Source organism: Nicotiana tomentosiformis, chromosome 11 (assembly GCF_000390325.3).
Source record: "Nicotiana tomentosiformis chromosome 11, ASM39032v3, whole genome shotgun sequence".
In the NCBI taxonomy this organism is placed as follows: Eukaryota; Viridiplantae; Streptophyta; class Magnoliopsida; order Solanales; family Solanaceae; genus Nicotiana; species Nicotiana tomentosiformis.
Window position 1 is genome coordinate 53956472 of NC_090822.1, and position 18631 is coordinate 53975102.

An 18631-nucleotide genomic window follows, 5' to 3' on the forward strand; every position below is an offset into this window, starting at 1 on the left:
CATTCCAAAGTCGGGATTTTCTTCACTTTTCACCATTTTCAAGTTTGAGCTCGGTCTTGAGGTGATTTTGAAGAGGTTTTTCATCCCAACTTCATTGGTCATTAGATATTAACTTATTTCAATATATTTCCGTAAACACGCATTGATTGTAACCTTTAATCTATGATTCTTCATAGTAGAAATTAGAGATTTAGGTAGAAATTGGGGATTTTGAGAAATCGAGATTTAGACCTCAATTTGAGGTCAGATTTCGAAACTAATTACATAACCGGGCTCGGGAGTGAATGAGTAATTGGATTTTTGTCCGAATTTTCAGATTTTGACCAAGTGGGCCCGGGGTTGACTTTTGTTGACGTTTTCCAAAATTACTAAAGATTGCATCTTTTTCACTCGTGTGTAGTTTCTAAAGCCTATTATGAATTATTTGAACTATATTTGGCTAGATTTGATGTCACGACCCGACCTTGGGGAGCGCGACCGCCGCTCCCAGTCAAGCAAGCCTACTAGATGCCTTCTACCCGACCTTACCCATGAATAAAGTGAAAATGCATACCATTCATTAGACAATGAGAGGATTTCACAAACAACACCAATTTCATTACCATTAGTTACTTCATTTACAATTACCAAAATACATTAAACATACATAGTTTTAGAAGTGGAAACATGTGTTACAAGTATAACATTTCAACTTTCACTTACCCAAATCAAAATATAACCCACACTATGTCTACGGAGCCTCTAATGGATACAAAAGAGTAATATGATGGTGCCGGAAACAAGGCTCCAGCTATACCTCAAAACATTATACATAAGGAACAAAAGATAGAAGACCCCGATAGGAAGTGGGGCCTACCAAGTTAGCTGGGAAGAGGGTGTACCACTATCACTGTTGCCTATTGTAGAACTACATGCATCTATTAAATATGCAGCGCCCCAGACAAAAGGCTAGTTAGTACATATGGAATAGTACTAGTATGTAAGACTAAACACCCTCTCAATTAATCAAGTAACAGTACAAGGACAAAGAAACATGGAATCAATGAGAGCCTCAAACAATATTAAAGTGTCAAGTTAAGAGAAAGATAGATTTTCAAGTAAATATCTATATTTTTAAGTTGGGAGATCTTTAATACCGATATACCACCGTGCTTTTAGCACGGAGTCCGATCTTGCCCCATCGTCTAAGCCGTCTCACCCAAGACATCCAATCACAACACTACCATGTGCGTGGCATAGCGTCCGATCTCGGCCCGATCGGCTAATCCGTCTCACCACAATGTCGTGTGGGTCGACATCACATTCTACTAGCTATCATCTCATCCCAATTAAGGGGAATAATATCAACACGTCAATCTCTTCCCAATTAAGGGGAATAATCTTAACACATCAGTATGGGGATTTACACCTCAATCACTCCTACACCGGAACGTGTAGTTTCGGAGTTAGGTTGTTTCAACCTACCCTTCCTCGGTGACTAATGATGCTCCCAAAACATTTATTATACAAAGAATTTACAGTTCAATTCATGGTCTAACACACGTCCTCTTTATTTCATTGGCACTATTGGCCACAAGTGAAATTCTCATTCTTATCACGATGGCCACATTTTATATTTCATATTCACTTCCTTCACTTTCAAGCAACATCATAGGTTATCAACAGTAAGAGCATTTGAAATCAAAAGGACATCACCAGACAGTTAACTATTCCTTACACATCTCAACAAAATAGTGTAGTAGAAAGAATGAATAGAACACTATTGGACATGATAAGGTCCATGACAGCGCATGCAAATTTACCTATTTCCTTTTGGGGAGATGAGTTATTGACTGCAGCCTACATATTGAACAAAGTGCCTTCTAAATTAGTTTCTTCCACTCCTTATGAGCTTTGACTGGTCAGAAACCAAACTTAAATGATTTACAACCTTGGGGTTGTGCTGTATATGTAAAAGATTCTTCTAGCAAATTTGGTAAATTAGGTCCAAAAGGCAAAAAATATATCTTTGTAATATATTCTGAACACTCCAAAGGGTATGTGTCCATTGGTGAATTAGAGGGTGAAAGTGTTGAATTAGAGGATGAAAGTGTTATTGAGATTGAATCACGAGATGTCACATTTCTGGAAAATAATTTTTCAAAGAAGGGCGGGGTAAAGAATGGAGAGCCACTTTATGAAATATTGAACTCATATAGTCAGCAAGTGTCTTTTGACACGGTTGATAATTAAATTAATCAAGATCTTGTTCTTGATCTGAGTGTGTGATTGAATCTTTATCGAGCCCTGAAAAGATGAGTGGATGAAAACAGTTAAAGAAAAATTAGAGTCTATGAAAACCAACAAAGTCTGGATCTAGTTGACTTCCGCCTGGGCGTAGAGCAATTGGGAACAAATGGGTTCTCAAAGTTAAACGCAAAGCGTATGGGTCAATAGAAAGATATAAGGCACAATTGGTGGAAAAAAGCTTTAATCAAGGAGTTGGAATACATTATGAAGAAACATATTCACCAGTTGTGAAATTTATCTTAATTCGCTTACTTTTGGCTATTGTTGCACGTTTGGATTTGGAATTACACCAAATGGATGTGAAGACAACTTTTATAAATAGAGAACTAAACGAGAAAATCTACATGGAACAACCTGTAGGTTTCATCGTTAAAGGCCAAGAAAAGAAGGTCTGTAAATTGAAAAGATCTATTTATAGCCTGAAGCAATCTTCAAGGCAATGGTATTTGAGATTTCACAATGAGGTGATCTCGTATGATTTCACCATGATCAATGAAGACCATTGCATTTATGTGAAGAATTCCATTGGGATGTTTGTAATTCTTTCTCTTTACATGGATGATATTTTTGGCTGGAAATAATTTGGAGTATTTGAAAACTATCAAGTTATGACTTTCAAAGTCATTTGACATGAAAAATATGGGTGAGGCAGACTATATTCTTGGAGTTAAGATCCAAAGAGACCGTTCTAAAAAGTTCAAAATTTAATCTCTCACTACTTGACTAAAGTATAAAAGGTCTAAGTGTTTTTGAATGGTCTCCCTCTTTATCAATTCCTGTTAATTCTGGGAATAGCTTCTGAGTTGTCATTGTGATATCTTGTGTTCATGTCTAACTGATGGTTATAACTATATGAAACAATGTTGTTAGGATGAATTCTAATGAACATCAGTGACCCTTTTGCCTATATTCTGTTGTTATCAAATTGTCTTTCATGGAACAAACATAGTTATGATTGTCTTCAAGCTTGACAAAACTGTCATAAAGCCTTAAGTTACCTGTTTAAGTCAAAACCTGTCTAGTATATCACTTTCTTGTCTTTAATATGTTTTATGCCATTGTTGACTTTATGAAGCTAACATTCAGTTATTATTAAGTTATATTCCATAAAAGTAGGACCTAATCATTTTTGTTATAGTCAAAAGTGAAAGTGGCTCGGTGTTTGAACTGCCAGCAGGTAAAGTACTAGCATCAGAGGCTTGGTGGTTTACTTCAGAGATTTGAGATTCCTGACTTGAAGTGGGGGCGTATTACCATGGATTTCGTTGTTGGGCTCCCACAGACTTTGAAGACATTAGACACATTATTGGTCATTGTGGATAGGTTGACCATGTCGGCACATTTCATTCCGGTTGAGGCTACTTATTCTTCAGAGTAGGTGGCTCATATCTATATCCGGGGGATTGTTCTTCTTCACGGCATGCCAGTGTCTATTATCTCCGATCAAGGCACATATTTCACCTGACATTTCTGGAGAGTTGTGCAGCGGGAGTTAGGTACGCGAGTTGGGTTGAGTACATCATTTCACCCCCATACGGACGGGTAGTCCGAGCGCACCATTCAAATTTTGGAGGGCATACTACACGGTTGTGTTATGGATTTCGAGGGTTCTTGGGATCGTTCTTATCACTTGCGGAGTTTTCCTACAACAACAACTACCAATCAAATATTCAAATGGCTCCTTATGAGGCCTTATATGGGAGACGGTTTCTCTAGTTGGTTGGTTTGAGATGGGAGAGGCAAGGTTGTTGGGTATTGATTTGCTTCGGGATGTCTTGGATAAAGTCAAGTTGATTCAAGATCGGCTTCGTACAGCGCAGTGTAGGTAGAAGAGTTACGCTGATCGGAGGGCTCGTAATGTAGCATTCATGGTGGGAGAGAGGGTTTTGCTTCGGGTTTGACCCATGAAGGGTGTGATGAGGTTCAGGAAGAAGAGAAAGTTGAGCCCTAGGTTTATCGGTCCCTTTGAGATCCTTAAGAGAATTGTTGAGGTGGCCTATAGACTTGCATTTCCACCCACCTTATCAGCAGTTCACCCGGTGTTCCATATTTCCATGCTCTGGAAGTATCACGGCGATCCGTCCCATGTATTAGATTTTATCTCAGTCTAATTGGACAAGGATTTGACTTATGAGGAAGAGTTGATGGTTGTTCTAGACCGGCAGGTTCGGAAGTTGAGGTCTAAGGGTTATCCCTCCGTTAAAGTGCAGTGGAGAGGTCAGACGATCGAGGCAACTATGTAGGAGTCTGAGTCCGATATGCGGAGTAGATACCTATACCTTTTTACCGGATAACGTATTTTTCTAATTCTGTTCGAGGTTGGACGTTTCTTTTAGAGGTGGAGAATGTGATGATCCGATAGCTCATTTTGAGTACTAGCCCTTATTTATGTGTTCCGAGACCTCTATTAGCTCCATTTAACATTTCTCGACTTGCGTGTGTAGTCCATGTCTTTTTCCGAAAAGATTTACTGTGAAAATTTGAAGCAAATATGATTTTTGGCTTTAAAACAACTTGAGTTGACTACGGTCAATATTTTATGTAAACGACCCAAGATCGGTATTTTGACGATACGGGTGGGTCCGTATTGTGATTTTGGACTTGGGTGTATGCTCAGAATTGAATTCGAAAGTCCCTAACATGATTTGACCTGATTTGCCGAAAGCTAGTAATTTAAAGGTTTGGGAATTTCTTAGGTTTGACCATAGGTTGACTTTGTGGTTATGGGGTTCTAATTTTGTTTCGAGACTTTGTACAGGTCCATTTTCTATTTGAAACTTGTCTGCAAAATTTGGTGCAAAACAGAGTTGGTTTGATAGGATTCGGATGCTCGGTTGTGATTTTTGAAGTTTTTGAGTTTCTTTGAAAATTTCGTGCATTTTGATGTCCGATTCTTATTTCTAGGTGTTATTTTGGTGTTTTGATCAAGCGAGCGAGTTCGTATGATGTTATTACACTTGTATGCATGTTTTGTTTGAAGCTCGAGGGGTTTGGGTGAGTTTCGGATAGGCTACGGACCATTTTGGACTTAGAAAGTTGCTGGGTTTCAACTGTTTCTAGTGTCTGGTGTGATGTGCTCCGCGATCACAAAGCTACTCTTGCGATTGCAAAGGGGAAACTTGGGCTGGGCAGAATTGTTCTTCGTTAATGCAAGGAGTTGGTGGCGAACGCGAAGTAGTGGGGGGTTTATCCTTCGTGAACGCGACCTTCCTCACGCGAACGCGATGGGTTGTGGGATCTAGGGAGGGGAGCCAGGAGTTACTCTTCGCGAACGCGGTCCTTGGCACGGGAATGCGAAGGTAGGGGAGAGCAAGCCTACCCGTATGCAAATGGTAGCTCATGAACACGAAGGCCTTTTGGCTGATGTGCTTCGCGATTGTGTCAGGTGATTTGCGAACGCGAAGAACACCTGACGCCTAGTGATTTATACATTCCAAAGTCAGGAGTTTCTTCACTTTTCACCATTTTCAAGTTTGAGCTCGGCCTTGAGCGATTTTGAAGAGGTTTTTCATCCCAACTTCATTGGTTATTAGATATTAACTTATTTCATTACATTTTCGTAAACACGCATTGATTGTAACCTTTAATCTATGATTCTTCATAGTAGAAATTAGGGATTTAGGTAGAAATTGGGGATTTTGAGAAATTGAGATTTAGACCTCAATTTGAGGTTAGATTTCAAAACTAATTACATAACCGGGCTCGGGCGTGAATGGGTAATTGGGTTTTGGTCGGAATTTCAGATTTTGACCAAGTGGGTCTGGGGTTGGCTTTTATTGACTTTTTCCAAAATTACTAAAGATTGCATCTTTTTCACTCGTGTGTAGTTTCTAAAGCCCATTCTGAATTATTTGAACTATATTTGGCTAGATTTGATGTCACGCCCCGACCTTGGGGAGCGCGACCTCCGCTCTCAGTCAAGCAAGCCTACTTGATGCCTTCTACCCGACCTTATCCATGCATAGTTTTAGAAGTGGAAACGTGTGTTACAAGTATAACATTTCAACTTTCACTTACCCAAATCAAAATAGAACCCATACTATGTCTACGGAGCCTCTAATGGATACAAAAGAGTAAACAAGGCTCCAGCTATACCTCAAAACATTATACATAAGGAACAAAAGATAGAAGACCCTGATAGGAAGTGCGGCTCACCAAGTCAGCTGGGAAGAGGGTGTACCACTATCATTGATCGATGTCGCCTGCTGTGGAACCACCTGCATCCATTAAATATGCAGCGCCCCCGACAAAAGGCACATTCGTACATATGGAATAGTACTAGTATGTAAGAATAAACACCCTCTCAATTAATCAAGCAACAGTACAAGGAGAAAAACATAGAATCAATGAGAGCCTCAAACAATAATAAAGTGTCAAGTTAAGAGAAAGATAGGTTTTCAAGTAAATATCTATATTTTTAAGTTGGGAGATCTTTAATACCGATATACCACCCTTCTTTTAGCACGGAGTCCGACCTCGCCCCATCGGCTAAGCAGTCTCACCCCAAGACATCGAATCGCAACACCACCATGTGTGTGGCATGGCGTCCGATCTCATCCCGATCAGCTAATCCGTCTCACCACAATGTCATGTGGGTCGACATCACATTCTGCTAGCTATCATCTCATCCCAATTAAGGAGAATATTATCAACACGTCAATCTCATCCCAATTAAGGGGAATAATCGTAACACATCAGTATGGGGATTTACCCCTCAATCACTCCTACACCGGCACGTGTAGTTTCGGGGTTAGGTTGTTTCAACCTACCCTTTCTCGGTAACTAATGATGCTCCCAAAACATTTATTATACAAAGAATTTACAGTTCAATTCATGGTCTAACACACGTACTCTTTATTTCATTGGCACTTTTGGCCACAAGTGAAATTCTCATTCTTATCACGATGGCCACATTTTATATTTCATATTCAGTTCCTTCACTTTCAAACATCATCATAGGTTATCAACAATAAGAGCATTTGAAATCAAAAGGGCATCACCAGATAATTAACTATTCCTTACACATCTCAACACTATAGTGTAGTAGAAAGGATGAATAGAACACTATTGGACATGATAAGGTCCATGACAGCGCATGCAAATTTACCTATTTCCTTTTGGGGAGATGAGTTATTGTCTGCAGCCTACATATTGAACAAAGTGCCTTCTAAATCAGTTTCTTCCACTCCTTATGAGCTTTGACTGGTCAGAAACCAAACTTAAATGATTTACGACCTTAGGGTTGTGCTGCATATGTAAAAGATTCTTCAAGCAAATTTGGTAAATTAGGTCCAAAAGGCAAAAAATGTATCTTTGTAAGATATTCAGAACACTCCAAAGGGTATGTGTTCATTGGTGAATTAGAGGATGAAAGTGTTATTGAGATTGAATCACGAGATGTCACATTTGTGGAAAATAATTTTTCAAAGAAGGGCGGGGTAAAGAATGGAGAGCCACTTTATGAAATATTAAACTCATATAGTCAGCAAGTGTCTTTTGACATGGTTGATAATTTAATTAATCAAGATGTTGTTCTTGATCCGAGTGAGAGTGGGAATTCTCAATCCCAAAATGCTTCTGACGACTCTAAATTTTAACTACGAAGAAGTACCAGGAAATATATACCCAAACGTACTTATGAGATTGAAGATTACTTTTTTTTGGTATCTCCTACATAAATGGATGAGCCAAAGTGTGTGACTGAATCTTTATCGAGCCCTGAAAAGATGAGTGGATGAAAACAGTTAAAGAAAAATTAGAGTCTATGAAAACTAACAAAGTCTGGATCTAGTTTACTTCCGCCTGGGCGTAGAGCAATTGGGAACAAATAGGTTCTCAAAGTTAAACACAAAGCGTATGGGTCAATACAAAGATATAAGGCACAATTGGTGGCAAAAAGCTTTAATCAAGGATTTGGAATAGATTATGAATAAACCTATTCACCAGTTGTGAAATTTATCTTAATTCGCTTACTTTTGGCTATTGTTGCACATTTGGATTTGGAATTACACCAAATGGATGTGAAGACAACTTTTATAAATGGAGAACTAAACGAGAAAATCTACATGGAACAACCTGTAGGTTTCATCATTAAAGGCCAAGAAAAGAAGGTCTGTAAATTGAAAAGATCTATTTATAGCCTGAAGCAATCTTCAAGGCAATGGTATTTGAGATTTCACAATGAGGTGATCTCGTATGATTTCACCATGATCAATGAAGACCATTGCATTTATGTGAAGAATTCCATTGGGATGTTTGTAATTCTTTCTCTTTACATGGATGATAGTTTTGGCTGGAAATAATTTGGAGTATTTGAAAACTATCAAGTCATGACTTTCAAAGTCATTTGACATGAAAAATATGGGTGAGGCAGACTATATCCTTGGAGTTAAGATCCAAAGAGACCGTTCCAAAAAGTTCAAAATTTAATCTCTCACTACTTGACTAAAGTATAAAAGGTCTAAGTGATTTTTAAATGGTCTCCCTCTTTATCAATTCCTGTTAATTATGGGAATAGCTTCTGAGATGTCATTGTGACAATCTTGCATTCATGTCTAACTAATGGTTATAACTATATGAAACAATGTTGTTAGGATGAATTCTAATGAACATCAGTGACCCTTTTGCCTATATTCTGTTGTTATCAAGTTGTCTTTCATGGAACAAACATAGTTATGATTGTCTTCAAGCTTGACAAAACTGTCATAAAGCCTTAAGTTACCTGTTTAAGTCAAAACCTGTCTAGTATATCACTTTCTTGTCTTTAATATGTTTTATGCCACTGTTGACTTTATGAAGCTTACATTCAGTTATTATTAAGTGATATTCCATAAAAGTAAGACCTAATCATTTTTGTTATAGTCAAAAGTGATAATTTTTAAGCTGAGTGTGATTACTTCATGTCCATATACTAATTTAAGATATACACCTGAGCCACACACCGCCAAGATGTATCGGGATTTGAGGCAGCATTATTGGTGGAGAAGAATGAAGAAATATATTGTGGGGTATGTGGCTCGGTGTTTGAACTGCCAGTAGGTGAAGTACGAGCATCAGAGGTTTGGCGGTTTACTTCAGATACTTGAGATTCCTGACTTGAAGTGGGGGCGTATTACCATGGATTTCGTTGTTGGGATCCCACAGACTTTGAAGACATTAGACACATTATAGGTCATTGTGAATAGGTTGACCAAGTAGGCACATTTCATTCCGGTGGAGGCTACTTATTCTTCAGAGTAGCTGGCTCATATCTATATCCGGGGGATTGTTCGTCTCCACGGCGTGCCAGTGTCTATTATCTCTGATCAAGGCATATATTTCACCTGCCATTTCTGGAGAGTTGTGCAGCGGGAGTTAGATACGCGAGTTGGGTTGAGTACATCATTTCACCCCCATACGGATGGGTAGTCCGAGAGCACCATTCAAATTTTGTAGGACATGCTGCGCGGTTGTGTCATGGATTTTGAGGGTTCTTGGGATCAGTATCACTTGCGGAGTTTTCCTACAACAACAACTACCAATCGAGTATTCAAATGGCTCCTTGTGAGGCCTTATATGGTAGGCGGTTTCTCTAGTTGGTTGGTTTGAGATAGGAGAGGCAAGGTTGTTGGGTATTGATTTGCTTCGGGATGCCTTGGAGTAATTGAAGTTGATTCAAAATTGGCTTCGTACAGTCCAGTGTAGGCAAAGGAGTTACGCTGATCGGAGGGCTCGTAATGTAGCATTCATGGTGGGAGAGAGGGTTTTGCTTCGGGTTTGACCCATGAAGTGTGTAATGAGGTTCAAGAAGAAGGACAAGTTGAGTCCTAGGTTTATCGGTCCCTTTGAGATCCTTGAGAGAGTTGTTGAGGTGGCCTACAGACTTGCATTACCACCCAGCTTATCAGCAGTTCACCCGGTGTTCCATATTTCCATGCTCTGGAAGTATCACGGCGATCCGTCCCATGTATTAGATTTTAGCTCAGTCCAGTTGGACAAGGATTTGACTTATGAGGAAGAGTTGATGGCTATTTTAGACCGGCATGTCCGGAAGTTGAGGTCTAAGAGTTATCCCTCCGTTAAAGTGCAGTGGAAAGGTCAGACGATCGAGGCAGCTATGCGGGAGTCTGAGTCCGATATGTGGAGTAGATACCTACACCTTATCACTAGTCCACGTATATTTCTAAGTCCGTTCGAGGATGGACGTTTTTTTAGAGGTGGAGAATGTGATGATCCGATAGCTCGTTTTGAGTACTAGCCCTTATTTATGTGTTCGAGACCTCCATTAGCTCCATTTAATGTTTCTCGACTTGCTTGTGTAGTTCGTGTCTTTTTCTGAAAAGATTTACTGTGAAAATTTGAAGAAAATATAATTTTTATCTTTAAAACAACTTGAGTTGACTACGGTCAACATTTTGTGTAAACGACCCCATATAGGTTTTTTGACGATATGGGTGGGTCCGTATCGTGATTTTGAACTTGGGTGTGTGCTCAGAATTGAATTCGGAAGTCCCTAACTTGATTTAACTTGATTTGCCGAAAGCTAGCAATTTAAAGGTTTGGGAATTTCCTAGGTTTGACCGTAGGTTGACTTTGTGGTTATGGGGTTCGAATTTTGTTCCGGGACTTTGTAGAGGTCCATTTGCTATTTGAAACGTGTCTGCAAAATTTGGTGCAAAACAGAGTTGGTTTGATAGGATTCGGATGCTCGGTTGTGATTTTTGAAGTTTTTGAGTTTCTTTGAAAATTTCATGCATTTTGATGTCCGATTCTTATTTCTAGGTGTTATTTTGGTGTTTTGATCATGCGAGCGAGTTTGTATGATGTTATTACACTTGTATGTATGTTTTGTTTGAAGCTCGAGGGGCTTGGGTTAATTTCGGATAGGCTACAGACCATTTTGGACTTAGCAAGTTGTTGGGTTGCAACTGTTTCTGGTGTCTGGTATGATGTGCTTCGCGATCACGAAGCTACTCTCATGATTGCAAAGGGGAAACTTGGGCTGGGCGGAATTGTTCTTCGCTAACGCAAGGAGTTGGTGGTGAACGCGAAGTAGTGGGGGGTTTATCCTTCGCGAACGCGACCTTCCTCACGCGAACGCGATGGGTTGTGGGATCTAGGAAGGGGAGCCAGGAGTTACTCTTCGCGAACGCGGTCCTTGGCACGGGAATGCGAAGGCAGGGGAGAGCAAGCCTATGCGTATGCAAATGGTAGCTCACGAACGCGAATGCCTTTTGGCTGATGTGCATCGCGATTGCGTTAGGTGATTTGGAATGCGAAGAACACCTGGCGCCCAGTGCTTTATACATTCCAAAGTCGGGATTTTCTTCACTTTTCACCATTTTCAAGTTTGAGCTCGGCCTTGAAGCGATTTTGAAAAGGTTTTTCATCCCAACTTCATTGGTTATTAGATATTAACTTATTTCATTATATTTCCGTAAACACGCATTGATTGTAACCTTTAATCTATGATTCTTCATAGTAGAAATTAGGGATTTAGGTAGAAATTGGGGATTTTGAGAAATCGAGATTTAGACCTCAATTTGAGGTCAGATTTCGAAACTAATTACATAACCGTGCTCGGGGGTGAATGGGTAATTGGGTTTTAGTCTGAATTTTAGATTTTGACCAAGTGGGCCCGGAGTTGACTTTTGTTGACTTTTTCCAAAATTACTAAAGATTGCATCTTTTTCACTCGTGTGCAGTTTCTAAAGCCTATTCTGAATTATTTGAACTATATTTGGCTAGATTTGATGTCACGCCCTGACCTTGGGGAGCGCGACCGCCGCTCCCAGTCAAGCAAGCCTACTTGATACCTTCTACCCAACCTTACCCATGAATAAAGTGAAAATACATACCATTCGTTAGACAATGAGATGATTTCACAAATAACACCAATTTCATTACCGTTAGTTACTTCATTTACAATTACCAAAATACATTACACATACATAGTTTTAGAAGTGGAAACATGTGTTACAAGTATAACATTTCAACTTTCACTTACCCAAATCAAAATAGAACCCACACTATGTCTACGGAGCCTCTCGTGGATACAAATGAGTAATATGATGGTGCCGGAAATAAGGCTTCAGCTATACCTCAAAATATTATACATAAGGAATAAAAGATAGAAGACCCTGATAGGAAGTGGGGCCCACCAAGTCAGCTGGGAAGAGGGTGTACCACTATCACTGATCGATGTCGCCTGCTGTGGAACCACATGCATCCATTAAATATGCAGCGCCCCTACAAAAGGCACGTTAGTACATATAGAATAGTACTAGTATGTAAGACTAAACACCCTCTCAATTAATCAAGTAACAGTACAAGGAGAAAGAAATATGGAATCAATAAGAGCCTCAAACAATATTAAAGTGTCAAGTTAAGAGAAAGATAGGTTTTCAAGTAAATATCTATATTTTTAAGTTGGGATATCTTTAATACCGATATACCACCCTACATTTTGCACGGAGTCCAATCTCGCCCCATCGGCTAAGCAGTCTCACCCAAGACATCCAATCACAACACCACCATGTGCGTGGCATGGCGTCCGATCTCGGCCCGATCGGCTAATCCGTCTCACCACAATGTCGTGTGGGTCGACATCCCATTCTGCTAGCTATCATCTCATCGCAATTAAGGGGAATAATATCAACACGTCAATCTCATCCCAATTAAGGGGAATAATCTTAACACATCAGTATGGAGATTTACACCCCAATCACTCCTACACCGGCATGTGTAGTTTCAGAGTTAGGTTGTTTCAACCTACACTTCCTTGGTGACTAATGATGCTCTGAAAACATTTATTATACAAAGAATTTACAGTTCAATTCATGGTCTAACACACATACTCTTTATTTTATTGGCACTATTGGCCACAAGTGAAATTCTCATTCTTATCACGATGGTCATATTTTATATTTCATATTCACTTCCTTCACTTTCAAACATCATCATAGGTTATCAACAATAAGAGCATTTGAAATCAAAAGGGCATCACCAGACAGTTAACTATTCCTTACATATCTCAACAAAATAGTGTAGTAGAAAGGATAAATAGAACACTATTGGACATGATAAGGTCCATGACAGCGCATGCAAATTTACCTATTTCCTTTTGGGGAGATGAGTTATTAACTGCAGCCTACATATTGAACAAAGTGCCTTCTAAATCAGTTTCTTCCACTCCTTATGAGCTTTGACTGGTCAGAAACCAAACTTAAATGATTTACGACCTTAGGGTTGTGCTGCATATGTAAAAGATTCTTCTAGCAAATTTGGTAAATTAGGTCCAAAAGGCAAAAAATGTATCTTTGTAAGATATTCAGAACACTCCAAAGGGTATATGTTCATTGGTGAATTAGAGGATGAAAGTGTTATTGAGATTGAATCACGAGATTTCACATTTCTGAAAAATAATTTTTCAAAGAAGGGCGGGGTAAAGAATGGAGAGCCACTTTATGAAATATTGAACTCATATAATCAGCAAGTGTCTTTTGACACGGTTGATAATTAAATTAATCAAGATCTTGTTCTCAATCCCAAAATGCTTCTGACGACTCTGAATTTCAACTACGAAGAAGTACCAGGAAAGATATACCCAAACATACTTATGAGATTGAAGATTACTTTTTTTTTTTGGGTATCTCCTACATAAATGGATGAGCCAAAGTATGTGACTGAATCTTTATCGAGCCCTAAAAAGATGAGTGGATGAAAACAATGAAAGAAAAATTAGAGTCTATGAAAACCAACAAAGTTTGGATCTAGTTGACTTCCGCCTGAGCATAGAGCAATTGGGAACAAATGGGTTCTCAAAGTTAAACGCAAAGCGTATGGGTCAATAGAAAGATATAAGGCACAATTGGTGGCAAAAAGCTTTAATCAAGGAGTTGGAATAGATTATGAAGAAACATATTCACCAGTTGTGAAATTTATCTTAATTCGCTTACTTTTGGCTATTGTTGCACGTTTGGATTTGGAATTACACCAAATGGATATGAAGACAACTTTTATAAATGGAGAACTAAACGAGAAAATCTACATGGAACAACCTATAGGTTTCATCGTTAAAGGCCAAGAAAAGAAGGTCTGTAAATTGAAAAGATCTATTTATAGCCTAAAGCAATCTTCAAGGCAATGGTATTTGAGATTTCACAATGAGGTGATCTCGTATGATTTCACCATGATCAATGAAGACCATTGCATTTATGTGAAGAATTCCATTGGGATGTTTGTAATTCTTTCTCTTTACATGGACGATATTTTTGGCTGAAAATAATTTGGAGTATTTGAAAACTATCAAGTCATGACTTTCAAAGTCATTTGACATGAAAAATATGGGTGAGACAGACTATATCCTTGGAGTTAAGATCCAAAGAGACCGTTCCAAAAAGTTATTGAGTCTCTCTCAAAAAACTTGAAAAAAGAAAATTTTGGAACGCTTCCGAATGAATAATTGCAAACTCATGGATACTCCTATAGCGAGAGGTGAAACTTTAAGGTTTGAAATGTGTGCAAATACTGAAAATGAAAAGGAAGACATATCTCGAGTTTCATATTCAAGTGATTTCGGGCACTTAATGTACGCTATGATGTGTACCCAAATATTTATTATGCCATAGATTTATTAGAAGGTATCAATCAAATCCTAGAAGAGATCATTGGTAAGAAATGATGAGGATCTTCCGATACCTAAAGGGAATTGTAGATTATTCATTATGTTATAGTGGAAATAATTTTCTCTTGATAGAGTATACAGATGTGAGAGACATCATGGCAAGTAAATAAATAATATTACAATACATACCTACGCAAAAATGATAGTTGATCCTCTTACAAAATTAATATTTAAGACATGTTTGAGAAATATTTTGTGGCTCTAGATTTGCCAATGATATGATAATGTTTATGTATTGTAAAATATTTTGGTTATAATAATATACTCATCAATGAATTGTTATTGAAATTGTGTTCATATTCTGAATGCATGTGATAATATCCATGTGAAGGATATAAGTGTGTCGAACAAGTTACGAGATCAACTCTCTCACACGGGCAATTACCTGTGACGTCGAGGAACGTGCAGAGATAAGACCATTAGAACCTTGATTAGTGCAACGTCATATATATTTTTGAATAAAATGGTCGATCTTGACTAGAATTCAGACTTATGGATTTCATAATCCTTAACGACTTGTTTTATAAGCCAGATACGAGTTTCTCTAAGAAATTGGAGTTGAGGATTGCTGAAGTAAGAAACTTGGGTTAGACATTTAGAGGTGTTTAGACCAAGATCTGTACAGTGTTGAATGAGTAAAAGAATGAGACACACTAATATCAAGTGAGAACATCGTAGCACGTGTTTCATACCACGTGTGCCATCGACCATTGGGATAAGGGAAGAATGAATCCCTGTTTCATCATTTTGTGAGATCCCGAAAAGGTTATATTAACTTTTAATTGGAGTACTCTTTGACCCTTTTACTGTCTCTTGAAGTACCTATCAGTGTTGCTAATTTAGCATGTCAATAATAGCCACGAGGGATTCGGCAATGCAGTGCATGTCTAGGAAAGCAGTTGATTTGGAATTGATAGATTCGAGTAAAAAGGGAAGACAACTAAAATAAGTATTTAACTTGTATCCACATGTCGACCATTATAGTTACCATGAGGGTATCAAGCGTAATTATGGGTAAAATGTTATATATAAGAACTTGATTTCAACTCTTTCAAGGATGAAGGATTAGATAACTAGTTATTGGAGTAGCAAATGATAGTCTGGGATATTGCGAGCAACAAGATCCTCATGTTAGTACTGAATCCTTTTCGCATGTGATTGGATTTCTACATAGAACTTTTGTACGACCTTAATGGGTTTGGATTATTATAGCGCTTGAGACTCGCATATCGCACGAACTATTTGTCTCTATGAATATGTGTGTTGTCAGTATGATACTTGCTTGGGTCTAGCTAGCCCACCATGAGCGAAGTGGGAAATGTTGGAATATTGGATTTGAGTCGCTCCATGTGGGTTGATACGACCCGGTTAAAAAGAAAAAGTAATAGAAGTTAGATGGGAGTTACAATACCAAAAAACTACCACATAGAAGTAGTATGCTTAAATTGGGAATTAGATTCCACAACTTGGTAACTTCTCTTTCAACCGCCTTCTTCCTTTTTTTCTTCAACAGAGAACAAATACTCTCTGATTTTTCCAACAAAAACACACAAGAGAGGAAAGACATCTTGTTCGTGGATATAAACTTCCTTTCCTAGTGAATTGAAGTTCGACTTGGGGCAACGTTTTGGTGGTGAGTTCAACGATTCTTCCGCTGTATATAAAAAGGTATACAACTTATTGTTCTCGCCCCTCGGTTTAATCTAACAAGAACGATACAAAGTAAAACAGAAGTGAGAAACCAAATTATTACGATCAAGTGCATAATATGAGCACAAGATAAAAAGAGCACAGCAAAGATGTTCAAATATAATAATTAACAATATGAACCATCCTGATCTCTCTGATGCATGTGATAAACCTAATAATTGAATACACAGTGCACGTATTTTTCGTCTCTACCCATCATGTAGTGTCCGATTTCTTCCTGCAAAACAGGAAATGCTACGTCTTAATCATAAAATACCCTTTGGCCAAAATTGGTGGTAATCCAAGTACTTAGAAGGATAGAAAAAGAAAACTTAATGCCTGCAGTTTCGGCAGATTGTCATGGTAATAACTAATAATATAATCTACTTTGCTAATAAGTAGTATTATATTGGCATGAAGTTTGTGAAGGTACAGATTAAGCTGTTAGCTACATTAGTAATTTTGTGTACATATATGCTTGATAATCTGTGAGAATAACCAGTTATTAAGTGAAAATGGAAATTATATCAAACACTTGAAGAAAGCAAACTTTGAGACGTACGCTGCAAATTCCTCGTCTGGTGATCAAAAAGTTCTCACCCAACATTTCTTTAAACCATTCATCAGAGAATATATGGATTATAGAGCATCTAAGAGAAGCTGGTACTCTTATATCATCGTTGTCATCATTGTGATCGAAGACATCAGCTTCTGGCTCTGTTACAAACGAAAACAGAAGTTGAATATCAGATAAAAAGTGCACGAATGTCTCACCTATGGACAGAGAAAATGAGTATCTACTTTTATATAACCTGCTTCAGATAGCTAAATATTTAATTAGACTTGTTTTGGTGATCACATAGAATTGATACAATGACACTAAGGTATAAATTCACATGGTTTCCGCTTTCAAATCTCATCTGCTTTAAATTAGAAGGCATGTACAAAAATACATCCTGAGTACCGAAAGACAGCAATAATGGTAGAGCAATACTTACTGGAAGATCATCTAGCTTACCTACTGGATCTGGAATTGGTAAATTTCTCCGCAAGCCGTCGATCCCAGCAATAATTATACAGGCAAGACCAAGGTGTGGGTTTGCAGATCCATCAAATGTTTTAATTTCAAAATTGGTTACTACACCATCTGGAGCTCCAGGAGGGCAACAAGCTCTTATAGTTAACTCTTTGCATTCCAACCCCCAGCAAAGGTATGATGAATTCCACGACTTAGGCATTAAGCGCTCATAACTGTACATAATTAACATATTTAGAGGAAGCAGTACATTAAGAGTAACAGAGAATATGTTTACCTGTTTTCAATAGGCATTGTAAATACACATATGGAACGAAGATGATCTAACACCCCAGCCATGAACGATTCTCCAATCTTGGTCATCCCATACCGATTTGGTTCAATAGATGCCATAAAAACGTTTTCTCCATTCTTAGACAAACTGATGTGCAAATGTGATCCAGAGCCAACATCGTCTTTTGAATATTCATCATACCAGGGATAGACATTATCGTAATAATACCTAGACAGTAAAGTAAAGAAACATCAATTATAACTTGAATTGACCTTTCATCTTATCAATGTTAATGACATTGATAAGAAACAACGGAAGAAATTGTACAAGTGTACGCAGAATATGTTAATGATTCTGAGCAGAAGGGTTCAATCTAATAAAGACGAAAAAACATATCCAGATAAACAAGTAAAAAGAAAAATGCACATGAAAATGCTGTGGTAAAATCTGCTACCAACCTTGGCATAAAACTTGCTAGCAGCCCATGTTTCCTTGCAATTCCTTTGATGATTTCATGTGTAATTATTAAGTTATTAGCTGCTCTACGACAATCTGTGTATCCCAGGACAATTTCGAACTGGCCTTTCCCAGCTTCTGAATGTAGCTGCATACTAAAAGGAGAAACATCAAATGGGGCAGTACAGCAGGCGACACTGTAAAATATATGAGCTATCTTGTT

General features: G+C 38.2%; 1 protein-coding gene across 1 annotated transcript in view; it reads right to left on the reverse strand.

Moving 5' to 3' along the window:
- Positions 1-16676: 16676 nt before the first annotated feature.
- Positions 16677-18631, reverse strand: part of LOC104094343 (protein fluG-like) — an 84895-nt gene continuing 82940 nt past the window's right edge. Inside the window, exons 14-18 of the mRNA XM_070188562.1 lie at positions 18411-18556; positions 17956-18180; positions 17661-17893; positions 17205-17359; positions 16677-16880 (exon numbers count right to left, since the gene is read on the reverse strand). Coding sequence (XP_070044663.1) covers positions 16815-16880; positions 17205-17359; positions 17661-17893; positions 17956-18180; positions 18411-18556 — 825 coding nt within the window. The 3' untranslated portion in view covers positions 16677-16814. The remainder of the gene's footprint in view (positions 16881-17204; positions 17360-17660; positions 17894-17955; positions 18181-18410; positions 18557-18631) is intronic.